Genomic DNA, 13,330 nt, shown 5'->3' on the forward strand with positions numbered 1-13,330 from the left:
TTTACCGGAATCTCTACTGATTGCAAGTGTATTGTCCAAGCTTGCTAATATATCGATTTATTTACATTATTTTACATATGTAACACAAATATTTCCCATTCTTTTTTGTAATTTTGGCATACTTATATTTCACCAGAAGGTGATTATCAAGTGACTCATGATTAAGATCGTGCTCACTTTCCTCACAGGCTCCTTTTTGTCTCAGAGATTGTATTTTCAACCTCTTTTTAAATATCCAGGCATCCTCAAGTGCTGCCTGCTTCCCCACCGCTACCATCCATATCTACCCTACATGTCTCCTGAATTTTTTTCATATTAGTCACTCTCATCCATTTTTCCTCCCTCCCTTGCTTCAAGACATTCACCGCTTCTGTTACCAATGGCTCTATCTTAGGAGTCGATTCTGACACCATTTCAATATTTTCATCCATTCGGGCTCAAATCTCGTCTGCTAAATTATCCCAAATTTCCTTCATCTCTTTAATCAATTCTTCTTTCCACGCAGAGAAAAGTCCCCCCCAATTCCAAGCAAACATTGTCCCTTGACACGTTTTAAACTACTCAAAATACTAAGAGCCGAGCGAAATTAACGCAATTCACTCTGCCTTCCCTGGTTCTCAAAACAGTCAGTTTTACAACAGTGCCTTATCACTTTGTCAAGGCCACTTTGCACCATAAGCTTAAGGCGGCCCTGTTTATGGAGAGTCACAAACTGACCAGGAGGCTCTTCACATCAGATCCCATACTAGTGGGGCACCAGGGGTGTAACCCCGGATTTATGTTAAGGGAGGCAGGCTTCATGTTAGGGAGGAGGCAGAACCTCAGTTAGGGTTTGTTTTTTTTAAAATTGATTTACTTGATTTGTGGGGCAGTTGCCCCACTGTCGTCCCCTGCCCTCGCACCGGCTACCCCATTTGGGGAACACGTATCACCACCACCGCTTTTTCTCTTGGGGGGGGGCATTGACAGAACAGGATGTGCTCGCTCGAGCGCGCCCAACGTTCCTCAGAAAACACGGACATTCTATTCTACATGAGTAGAACGTCCCTGGTTTCTGAGGAATTCGCATTTCCATGCTACTGTTCGGTAGTGGCGACGGCTTCCTTCGCTCCCTATCCCCGCCTCCAGGCCGGCCTCTTTTCCCTCCCAGCCCGGCTGCTGGTGCCTCCTCCTCCTCCGCCTGCTTCTTCTCCTGTCAAAGCCCGAGCTGCTGTCAGGCAGCCGCCTCTCCTCCTCCCGAGGAGGCCTGAGCAGGTAAACAGCGGCCTGCCTGAGAAAGGGAGACCCTTCCCCGCATTTGGCCTTGGTCACCCCGAGCCTCTTAGGCTTGCAGAGAGGACGATGAGCGCGGGGCGGGGGCAGCCTTGGGCCTAGTTGGGGGGCCCGAAGCACCGGCCTCGCCTGGCCCGCCGCCCCGGAGAAGTACGTTCCAGGAGGGAACGGGGAGGTAGGTGGCCGTCTTGGAGCTGGGCCGATGCAAATTGTACCCCCACCCCCACCCCCCAAAAAATCGGTACGGCGGAGCCATCAGCCACTTGAAAGTTGGGGTTTTCTGATGTTGACCCAAGGAGCGAATGAGGGGAGGGGGCAGCCCTTTTAATGCACACCCCCGTTAACTTGAGTGGTGGGAAGAGGAGGTCCAAGTTGATTTTTCTTTAAAAGCACTCATTAATGTATCAACCCACCCACCCCCATTATTATGGGGAACAACTGCTGTTTTTATTCCTATGGGGGGCATTATTAATGCATCAGTCTATGTGGAGATACTGGGAGAGGTGGATGCCTTTATAATTTTATTAATACTATTACATTTGGGTTTGTGTGGGGAGAACCTGTCACATGTGCTTAATTTGGGGTGGGGCAGCCAGCTGTGCACATTCATTATTTTTAATGGAAAATCTAATTGGGGGGAACAGCTCCATACAGGTTCTTGATCCTCTCGGTCTCACCCACTTTTGTAATGTGACATTACTTTTTGGGAAGTGGGGTATGAAGATGGATTTAAAAATATTTTCTTCAGATGTTTCCTCTTGAAAGGTGGATTTCTTTGGTTGTGGATTTGTGTTTGCATTGTTGTTTAATGAGTTACTCTGAAAGGAAGAGTTTGTTTCAAAGTTCTGATCGCTTAATATTGGTTAGTTACTGTTTAACATGGTTTTGATGTCCCTTTTCTGTGGAGTGGTCTGAAATTTATACCCTTCAATTGTCTATAATTATGTACATTGAATCTGACTGCCAGCATGGAACTGGGATAGTGATGGTATTTCAGCATTAAATTATAATGTAGATATAATATGTCCTATAGTAATAATAATAATGATGATGATGATGATGATGATGACACTGACACAAGGGCAATCATAGGAACATGTCTGGGTCACATATAAGAAGAGCCTGGCAGTGGGATAAGGCTGAAGGCCCATCTAGTTGAGCATCCTGTTCTCTCAGTGGCCAACCAGATGCCTTTGACAGTGATGGGGACCCTGTGACCCTCCATATGTTGTTGGGACTCCAACTCCCATCAGCACATGTGGGTTGTAGCTTAGTAACATCTGGAGGGCCACAGGCACCCCACCCTTGGTCTATAGGAAGCCTGCCATGCAACAGTACTCTTCCTATTTGTGATTCCCAGCAAATAGGCATTGTCACTAGTACCCAGTGATGTAGCCTTATCCTCCAGGAGTTTGTCTAACCTTATTTTAAATATAGGAAACTTGATGGTGGAAAGCATTGGTTTGGGATAATACTCAAGAGTGTTAATGTGACAGCTGGACCATGTGGTCGAGGTGGACTTGATGTTTCTTAATTAGGGCAGAATATGCCCTTACAGGATGTCAATTATGCCCTTTGGGTGGCAACAGAGGGCTTGTGTTGGGAGTTGCCCCACTCTTTGCTTGGAAATCTCAAGGATGCAAAAATTCAATGGAAACTGGATTTCTGATGCTGTATCTTTTTGTTTTAAATTTGGGTAGTTTGAGGGAACACTGGAAAAACTGTGGCTTTGTGTTGCGTAGGCAGACTTGTGTACCTGCACCCAGATAAAGCTAAATAAAAAATTCCTTCAGTAGCACCTTAAAGACCAACTAAGTTTATATTTTGGTATGAGCTTTCGTGTGCATGCACACTTCTTCAGATACTGTGAGGTTCATTTGTTTTTGCCCTCTTCTGCCAGTACTCAGAATAACGATCTGTTCCCTTCCCACAGTAGCTGGGAATCGCTGCCTAGGGGAAAATTAATCCCTACAGTAACAACCATTTTTGGTTGATTTAGCAGAGCCTAAAGGATTTTGTCTGCTTGCTAGTGTTAGCACCCTCAAGTGGCAGAGATACCAGCTGCACATACACATTTAAAGCACATGGCTTCCACCACCACCCCACAAAAAAAGAAAGAATTCCAGGAATTATATTGCTAAGGGTGCATTCATACCAAAGTGGCAGTTGGTTCAAGACTAGGATATATCTATGCAATATAATATGGACTTCCAAGTCATTAGAAGTCATGGTTCCACTTTATTATTCACTCTATTGCAGCTTTCCTCCACAAACTAGTCTCTTCCGGCTGGTTTTGACTACAACTCCCCAAATATCCCTAATGTTGTGTGCAGTTTTTCCAGTTTCTGAGTGCTTTGTTTCATGGGTCATCAGACATGTACTAAACCATCCTTTGAATCTAGGATATAGAAGTGTGTTTCAATACCTGCTCTCCTGCAACAGGAGATTGTGTCAATCCATACAAGTTTTCAAGTTCAGGTAGATTCCTTGGTAGATTACCATTTTTCTCCCTCCAGTGACCTGAAGTCAGCTCCAGGTTATGCCAAGCTAGGGCCATGCTAGCTAGAGGTCAACTCTGCACTGGAATGTGACAGGCTGATACATATATGAAGCTCATTGGGTGACCTTCATTCAGCTTTCCACTGCCTCTCAGCCTAACCTTCCTCACAGGGTTGTTGTGGGGATTAAACAACAAAGGGGAGAACCATGTATACTACATTGAGCTCCTTGGAGAAAAATGTGGGATATGAATGCAACAAACAAACAAACAAACAAAACAAGATGGGCTTGTGGTTCAGCTCCTCTCATTTTAAACAAAAACAGATGAGCAAGCTGAATGTGAAAACAATCTGACCTGTTTTGCTGGAAGAATGGCAAACCTTTTCATTGCCTTTGCTAGCTTGGAGTGATATGATTCCGGACTTTCAGTTTATTTTACATATGTAACACAAACCCGCTACTCACTGCTCCGGTGATAAGGAACGCAGACTATCCGTGCACTTCCTCCCCTGGAACGCAGGAACCGGTGACTCCCAAGCAGGCGAAATTCCTCAGGATCAGCTGCTGCAGATTGAGGCCTGTTTAGGTGCCTGTTGGAATATTGGGGTGTAAATCACCAATATTCTTACTATTGCCACTGGCTTCGGTAAAGAAGACAGCAAACAATCGTAGGTGCTAATCTACGTTTATTCAGAGAGTGTGTGTTCAGCCATCACTCTCCAGTTCAGAAGAAAGTGAAAGTAGAAACAGAACAAAGAACATCACATGACAGGAGATCAGGTTACAGCTTGAGCTCCTGTGTGGGAAAGTTACAGCAATCATATAATGTAAACATTCATCCACATGCAGCATCTGTGCCATGCAGAGGATTTATGCTAACAGGAACTGCAGGAAGGGAAAGGCTGCTCCTGTGCTCAGATCCTGCTTGCAGGTTTCCCAAAAGGGGCATCTGGTCAGTCACTGTGAGAACAGGATGCTCAACTAGATGGGTCACTGTCCTGATCCAGCAGCAGGCTCTTCTGATATATGTATGGTATTTGGATTGCTATTTTCAGGTCCCCCCCGAAGCCTTTCCAGTTCTCACCCTTCTCAACCATCCTTTGAATCTAGGATATAGAAGTGTGTTTCAATACCTGCTCTCCTGCAACAGGAGATTGTGTCAATCCATACAAGTTTTCAAGTTCAGGTAGATTCCTTGGTAGATTACCATTTTTCTCCCTCCAGTGACCTGAAGTCAGCTCCAGGTTATGCCAAGCTAGGGCCATGCTAGCTAGAGGTCAACTCTGCACTGGAATGTGACAGGCTGATACATATATGAAGCTCATTGGGTGACCTTCATTCAGCTTTCCACTGCCTCTCAGCCTAACCTTCCTCACAGGGTTGTTGTGGGGATTAAACAACAAAGGGGAGAACCATGTATACTACATTGAGCTCCTTGGAGAAAAATGTGGGATATGAATGCAACAAACAAACAAACAAACAAAACAAGATGGGCTTGTGGTTCAGCTCCTCTCATTTTAAACAAAAACAGATGAGCAAGCTGAATGTGAAAACAATCTGACCTGTTTTGCTGTCCCTCTCTCTCTTGATCCACACAGGTGAACCCAAGTGCAAAATGGGTGATCCCAGAGACATTTGTCCTCACCTGGATTCCATAGGTGAAGTCACTAAGGATGATCTGCTTCTTAAATCCAAAGTAAGGAAAAATTCATTTGCAAAAAAATTACCCAATCCATAAACAAACTAATACATTTTCAGACTGGGGTTGAGGAGATCCCCAGTACCATGAGAATATCCTTGGGGAGAAGATATGACTACTAAACCAGTGCAAGTCTGACTTAAGTACGCCCTACATGTCTGAAGCTCATTCCTAAGAGGAAAAGTTATACATAGCATCAGGGTGGGGAAGCTTTGGCCATCCATATGCTTGCTGGACTGCAACTTCCATCATCCCTGACCATTGACCATGCTGGCTGAGGCTGATGTTAGTTGGAGCCCTGCAAACTCCAGACGACACCAAGTTGTATTGTTGGACTTCAGCTCCCATCATCCCAGACTACTGGGCATGCAGGTTGGGGCTGATGGGAGATGAAGTCCAACAATTTAGGGAGGGTCATAGTTTCCCCACACTTGATTGAAGAAGAGGCACTTCTTCTTTCATGAGGGAATTCATCTTTTGAACAGAGGCATTCTCTCATCTTTTTGCATGCCATAAGGAATCAGGGATGGAGGGGCCTGTGGCCCTCCAGATATTGCTGGACTTCCATCATCCAAGCTTCATTGGCCACACTGGCTGGAGCTGATATGAGTGTATATCATATCAGTATCAGCAAGTCCACGATTTCCTCACTCCTTTGTCTGATGATGGGTCTGTCTCTGAGGACGATAGGCCACTGATAATTATTTCTCCTCCTCATATGAAAACAGGGTACTTGCCAGTCTTGTGGAGCAGGGGGACCAAACCTGTGGGCTTGTCTTCAGGTAAAGACATTCTTTTCAAATACATTTTCCTGCATGCATGACTTTTATTCTTCCTGTTGTAAAATGTCATTCACAGCTAGTTACTGAGCTGTACCAGGTAGACTTTTCACTTTTGGGGTGTGAAGTAGCACTATTTTCTGTGCATTGTGTGTGTATCCACAGACACACCCCTACCTTTCTATTGCTCTGAATTTCTTTTGCCATGTTTCCACTGTGACTGTCAATTGGCTTTGTTTCACTTCAGGTTTCCTGCTCTTATGTTGGTTGCGGGGAATCCTTTGCTGACCACAGCACCCTTCATGCACAGGTAAGAGATCTAGTTTCCCCAGAAAGCAAGTGAGCAGCCAGGAAAATTTCCTTGGAACTTAATTGTAACACCCCCCCCCCCGAATGTTTAGCATTCAACACTTCTCTCAGCCATGTTGCTTTGAAAACACACAAGTATTGTCTAGAGCTGAGGTCCTCTAATTTTTTGTACTAGTTGAAGGACATATTTTGGAAATGCAACACACTGTTGTGGCCAATCCTTGTGCCTATCTTTTCTCTGCACTGTTGGAGGCAATATGCCTCTGAATACCAGTTGCTCAGAATCACAAGTGGGGAGAGTTGCTGTTTCACTCAGGTCCTTCTTTTGGGCTTCCTGTTGAGGCATAAGAAGAGGCCTGCTGGATCAGGCTGATAGCCCACCTAGTCCAGCATCTTCTTCTCACAGTGGCCAACCAGATACCTGTGGGATACCTGCAAGCAAGATTCCAGCACAAGAGCACTCCCCACTCCTGCGGTTTCCAGCAACTGGCATTCAGAAGCATTACAACTCCAAGTAGCATTAAATTTCTGCCTCCAATCAGAAATATAAAAATGTTAGTCAGAATTACTGCTACCTGGAGAGCATAGCCATTATGACTTGTAGTCGTAGATAGCCTTCTCCTACATTAATTTGTCTGCTCCTCTTTTAAAACCATCTATATTTGTGGCCATCACTTTGTCCTGTGGGGGTGAGTTCTATAGCTTAACTATGCACTGCCTGTCCTAAATCTTCTGACATCCAGCTTTGTTGAAGAGAGGGAGAAAAATATCTTTCTATTCACTTTCTTCACATCATGCATAATTTCATAAACTTCTAGAATGTCACTTCTTTCTCATCTTTTCTCTAAACTAAAAAGTCCCAAATGCTGCAACCTTCCCTCATGTTATACCACACCTCTACTATCAAAGGTGATATGTGTCTCAATATCAGGTGTTCTGAATTGCATGCGAGGAGAATTGCTGTTGCCCTCAGGTGCTGCTTTTGGGTTTCCCATTGGGGCATCTGCTTAGCCGCTAGGAAAGCAGGATGCTGGACTCCCTAGCACTCCTTTGGCCTCATCCAGCAGAGCTATGCTATTGCTTACATTCTTATTGAACTTGAGGCTCTATCTTCTGCTTCTGCTCTGACTGCATTGCAGTAGAATTCAAGATCAGTTGGATCTTGCCTCTGCAATTTCACAGTCCCACTTCTTGGGTACCATAGATCAGAAAAACAAGTTTGTTAGTCAGTATTACTGCTACCTAGAGCAGCATCCCATGATTGAAACTGATAGACATGACTGACTTTGGCCCATTAATTTTGATGGGTCTGCACTGCGTAGCTGGACACAACCCATATTAATTGGTGTGCTCTCTGTGTTTGTGTGTTTTTAAATTGGTAGGCCAAAAAGCACAACCTGACAGTAAACCTGACAACGTTCCGGGTATGGTGCTATGCCTGCGAGAAGGAGGTTTTCTTGGACCAGCGGTTGTACTCCCACACACCAGTCCCTCCATCAAAATTCATGGACCAGGTGAGTGTTTTGTGGCAAAGCTGGATGCTTTGAGTTACTCTTTTTCTTAGTTCAAGTGGTCAATGTGTAAGACTATCCCAACTTGGAATGTAGCAGGGAAGTCTCAGGACCAGTGGGATCTACAAGACAGTATGGTGCCTTCATTACATATCTTTAGGCTAAAACATTTCTCTTCAACCAGACATTCGGCTGATTAACATTCTGTGGCTTTTAAAATGTGTTTGTGGGAGGATATCTATTGGTTTGTTTTTGCTTTTGTTTTATTATGTTTTTATAATCTCATTTTGTATTTCTCTGTTTGGATGGACAGTGGTATACACCTTTAATAAATAATAATAAAATCTCTCTCTTTTTTTACTTATTAAAAGCATTTTAACCTCGTTATTTGGCCCCAAAATGACTGGAAGCTTACAAATGTCAGTGATGAGACAGTCCTTGCCCCTAGGCCTAACAGTCTAAAATACATGGCATGAAAAGAAAAGGGATTAGGAGACAGGAGGAAAAAAGAAAACTCAGCTGCTGTTTCTTAGTTTGGAGAATTATACTGTGTGGCAAAGCAGACTTGCCTCTGATATTTACTCCCCAACTTTCACTTCCAGAATTCTCCTCCACCCATCCATTCCCTAAAAGCTGTACCCATCGCAGTTGCTGATGAAGGGGAGTCCGAGTCGGAAGATGATGACCTGAAACCGAGAGGTAAATCCAAAGGTCTTAGAGTATGAAAATACCCCTTTCCTTTTTCCTTGAACACAGACAATAAAAATGTAGCAGTGGGCATAATGAACAAGCCTCCATTCCCCTCTCCTTTTTCATTCCTTTTCTAGGCCTTACAGGAATGAAAAATCTTGGGAACTCCTGCTACATGAACGCTGCACTCCAGGCTCTCTCAAACTGGTAGGTTTTCAGAGTCATTTTCAGATAACTGCTATTTACTGACTGCCAGGTTGGTGCCTTCCAGATGTTTCAGACCACTACCTTCATCACCCTCCAGCCACTATGTTTGGCACTACAATTCCCATTATCCCCCAGCCAGCATATATGTCAATATAACACCCATCAACCTCCAACCAGTATGTGTTGCACTATAACTCCCATCAGACCCCAATTAGTATGTTTGGCACAAAAACTCCCATCAACCCCCAAGCCAGCACGTTGTAGTCCAAAGCACCTGGATGTTGCACCAGCTTGGCAAAGGCTGCTTGTAGGCCAGATCTGGTGGCTTCATTGGGGCCAGGCAGATTTTTTTTTAGCCCCTTGGTCTCTTCCACTTTTTATTGAAGGCATCAATGTTTTCCCTTTCTCTCTGCTCCCAATTGAAGTTGTTGGATAAATCATAACCCACCTTTCTTTCTTGTCTTCCTATCAGTCCCCCACTCACTCAATTTTTCCTTGAATGTGGCGGTCTCGTGCGCACTGACAAGAAGCCAGCACTTTGCAAAAGTTACCATAAGCTGATTTCCGAAGTGTGGCATAAGAAGCGGTGAGTAAATCTAGGACACTGAGGCTGTAGGGACCTCAGCTCACCGGTAGAGCACTTGCTTTGCATGCAGAAGGTCCTAGTGTTTTTTTTTAAAAAATAAGATTTTATTAAAGGTTTTTCACGATACAGTAAAATAAGAGAAACTAATCTAAATTAAAACAAAAGCAAAGAGAGAAAGAAAAAGGAAACAACAAAGGAAAACAAAAAATAGAAAAAAGAAAAAGATTTTCCTTCTGTCAGTTACATAAAAGACATTATTCAGAATATTCACTATAGAATGACACCCAACTGATCTACATTCTGTTAGGCAATACTTTCCCAATCTTCTGACTCGGGTTCAGTTCCCAGTGGCATTCTAATTTTATGAAATATAGTATCTAGAGAGGGCTGAGAAAAGACTTCCTGCCTTAAACCCTGGAGAGCTGATGCTAGTCTATAGACAATACTGAACTAGATACACCAATGGTTTTTAAAGTAATTTCGTTTGTTTATTTACATAAACTCATCAGGCCCCCAAGCTATTAAGGGCTCTATGTACCACCTGTAACACCTTGAACTAGAAATTTACCTTGCACATCTCCAGAGATTCTATATATTCATTTTTGACTTTGCTTTTTCTTCCCTAAAACCAGCCCAAGTTATGTCGTCCCCAGCAGCCTGTCACATGGAATCAAGCTGGTCAACCCCATGTTTCGAGGGTATGCACAACAGGTGAGGCGGATGGCAAAGGGGCAATCCCAGATGTTTCTGATTCCCTCTTCCTGCTGCAGTAAGAAAATTATATTCTCCTGGGCTGTGAGAAGTTAAACAGCATCTGTTTCAGTTAGGGAGCCAAGGCAGAGACTGAGTTACTGATACAACATGTAGCCTTCCAGCAAGGAGGGGATTCCATTTGCCATGAAATGTAATAGGGCAGGGGTGGGGAATCTTTTTAAGCTTGAGGGCCATATTACTTTCTGGGAAATCTTCTGGGGGCCACATGCAATTTTGTCGCCCCCCCCTCCACCAGCAATCACAAAACTTTTTCTGGGAGGATTGTACAGCATCTACTTTGCCTGAAGAAAAGGCCCCAGGCTCAGTCCCTGGCATCTCCAAGTACAGATGCGATAGATCCTTGGAGAGCTACTGCCAGTCAGTGTAGGCAATACTGAGCTTGATGGACTAACAGTTCAACTCAGTATAGGCAGTTTTTTATTTAGTTCTTCCTTTTATTCAGAACCATGGGGACTAGAATCGTACCTTTTTTAAAAAAGGAAAAAGGGCCCCAACACATTGGTAAAGTACTTGCTTTGCATGCACAAGGTCTCTTGCTCAATCCCCACCACCTTCAGGTACAGCTTGAAGAAGCCTCTGTCTGAAATACTGGAGATCTGCTACCTGTAGAGTCAGAGTGGGGAATCTTTTTCAGCCTGAGTGTTGCATTTTCACGTGGGGACCTTCTGGGGGCATATGCCAGTGGTGGGCAAAGCAACAGGTCTGATCCTTACTTTTGTTCAGTAGGTTACACTCCAACCACAGATACAGGCCAAATCTTTCTACACTACTCCTCTCTCCCCACATCTTCCATCCATATTCCAAACAGGGGGAAGCACAAGAAGAGGGGGCAGAGCAGGGCTGTTGGAAGGCAAGTCCTGGGGAGAGGGAGGGGGGTGACCTAGAAAGAGGCTGAATAGAGAGCCCTAGGCCTGAAGTGCCCCATACAATATTTTCTTCTCTGCGTACCCACCCCAGGACACCCAAGAATTCCTACGCTGCTTGATGGATCAGCTCCACGAAGAGCTGAAGGAGCCAGTCATGGCCGAGACCCGGGACTCCGACTTGAGCGACATGGAAGACAAGCAGGAGCATGACCGCAGCCCCTCGGAGGACGAGTTCCTCTCCTGTGACTCGAGCAGCGACCGGGGCGAAGGGGATGGGCAGAGCAAAACTGGGTGCTCCCTGGCAGAGGCTGAGCTGCTGATCCAGGACGAGGCTGGGCGGGGGATTTCTGAAAAGGAGCGGATGAAGGACCGGAAGTTCTCGTGTAGCCATCGGCGGAGCAACTCGGAGCAAGTGGATGAAGATGCTGATGTTGACACCTCTGTGACAGCAGTGGATGGCAGGGCTTCCCCAGAAGTGCTCCCTCCTTCCACACCTCATCCAGCCAGCCCCTCTAGGACTCCAGGTACTCCACAACAGGTTCAGTGTGCAATGCTCTTGGCACCTGTGTCTGAACCTTGGAAGCTGCATATCATACACACCTTCGTTCATATTTTTTTACTAGTTTTAAGGGAAGGGCCATAGCTCACTGGTAGAGTATCTCTCATTGAAAGGGGGTCTAACTTCCCTAGGAGAACTTTACTCCTGAGGAGGAGTTGTGTGTAGTAGGACACTGGATTTTGCGTTTGAAGCATCTGATTTCCCTTGGACTTGGGACTTGATTGGCCTTGACACCCGAGGCTGAACTAACTCTGGGTGCAGAGAGCCCCCCCCTGCTTTGGCCTCGTTGTAGGATCTCTGCTCCTTACCTCCATATGGCTCAGGGCTAGGATTAAGGCTGTGGCCTCCTGGTCCTCCCTTGATGAGGAATCTCACAGCTGAAGCAGACAGTGGCTACATTTGGAAATTTGTTTGTTTGTTTGTTGTTTGTTTGTTGCACTTGCATCCTGCCATTTTCTCCAAAGAGTTCAAGGTGGCATACATGCTTCTCCCCCTCCTTCTTTAAACCCTACAACAAACATTGTGACATAGGTTAGGCTGGGTGGAAGTGCCTAGTTCTAGGTCAGGCATCCCCAACCTGTGGCCCTCCAGATGTCTTGGCCTACAACTCCCATGATCCTTAGCTAACAAGACCAGTGGTCGGGGAAGATGGGAATTGTAGTCCAAAACATCTGGAGGGCCGAAGTTTGGGGATGCCTGCTCTAGGTCATCCAGTGTGTTTCTTGGCCAAGTGGGGATTTGTACTCTGGTCTCCCAGGTGCTAGGCTGACACTCTTAACCACTACACCCCAGCATGAGCACCATGGCCATTACTCTTTCTAGTTGCTTCTCACTCCTTGCACGCAAATCAGTCCCTAACCCCAGAGGAAGAGGGAAAATGCATGCACCTTTTCCCAGGGATCTGGTTGAAAGTTAGATCTGGAAGAGTTAATCTGAGCCTTTGAAAGCTCATAGAGCTGAAATAGGAAGTGGGAAAGAGTGTCACTCTCCCCCATTTCTTCCTTCAGCTCTATATATTTTCCCAGGGAGAAGAAGGTTAACTGTCCCACCGCTCCATTCCCCAATGGGCAGTGAATGGGGAAGCACAGAGGCCTTTTACGGTAGACACTAGGGAAGGACCTCAACAATACCATGGCACCCAGAGGCACCACATGGTGACCCATCTTGCTAAAGCCATAATATCCCCACCTTCTGCCATGAGAAGAAGGTGCTCAAGTGCTTGGTAGCCAATCTGAGAACTAAATTAAATAAAAAACAATTGGGGCCAAGTTGGTGCCCAGAGATGAGGGATTGGCTGGCTGAGCTTGTCAGACAAAACTTGTGTTCCAGTCCTCTCTACAGGCAATTCACTTCCTTTCCTTGCAACAGAACCAGACAATGATGCCTACACACGCTGCTCCTCTCGGCCCTGCAGCCCCGTTCATCACGAAGTGCATTCCAAGCTCTCTAGCAGCCCCCCACGCTCGAGCCCTGTGCGCCTGGGATCCTCCTCCTATGTGCTGAAAAAGGGTAAGTCCAGGAAGCATCTGGGTTGAGCTGCTTCTGTGGTAGTTGTTTTCTGTATAAGGACATAAGAAGA

The 13,330-nt window shown here is 45.4% G+C and overlaps 2 protein-coding genes across 9 annotated transcripts in view; one reads left to right on the forward strand and one right to left on the reverse strand.

Annotated features, from left to right (window-relative positions):
* Positions 1-4,375, reverse strand: part of LOC118083951 (lamin-A) — a 36,157-nt gene extending 31,782 nt beyond the window's left edge. The window contains exon 1 of the mRNA XM_060270445.2: positions 4,237-4,375. The gene's annotated coding sequence lies outside the window, so the exon portion shown is untranslated. The remainder of the gene's footprint in view (positions 1-4,236) is intronic.
* Positions 1-13,330, forward strand: part of USP20 (ubiquitin specific peptidase 20) — a 114,247-nt gene that overhangs the window by 4,324 nt on the left and 96,593 nt on the right. For 2 of the 8 annotated variants that reach the window (XM_088665275.1, XM_088665273.1), the window contains exons 2-11: positions 5,370-5,467; positions 6,199-6,252; positions 6,497-6,559; positions 7,941-8,072; positions 8,672-8,768; positions 8,897-8,966; positions 9,439-9,552; positions 10,185-10,263; positions 11,284-11,716; positions 13,120-13,260. In XM_088665275.1, coding sequence (XP_088521401.1) covers positions 5,387-5,467; positions 6,199-6,252; positions 6,497-6,559; positions 7,941-8,072; positions 8,672-8,768; positions 8,897-8,966; positions 9,439-9,552; positions 10,185-10,263; positions 11,284-11,716; positions 13,120-13,260 — 1,264 coding nt within the window. In that variant the 5' untranslated portion in view covers positions 5,370-5,386. Of the gene's footprint in view, positions 1-1,137; positions 1,448-5,369; positions 5,468-6,198; positions 6,253-6,496; positions 6,560-7,940; positions 8,073-8,671; positions 8,769-8,896; positions 8,967-9,438; positions 9,553-10,184; positions 10,264-11,052; positions 11,177-11,283; positions 11,717-13,119; positions 13,261-13,330 lie in introns of those variants that run through there. The other 6 variants (XM_088665271.1, XM_088665272.1, XM_035113014.3 and 3 more) reach the window with 5 other exon arrangements.

Source organism: Zootoca vivipara, chromosome Z2 (assembly GCF_965207765.1).
Source record: "Zootoca vivipara chromosome Z2, rZooViv2.hap1.1, whole genome shotgun sequence".
Lineage (NCBI taxonomy): Eukaryota > Metazoa > Chordata > Lepidosauria > Squamata > Lacertidae > Zootoca > Zootoca vivipara.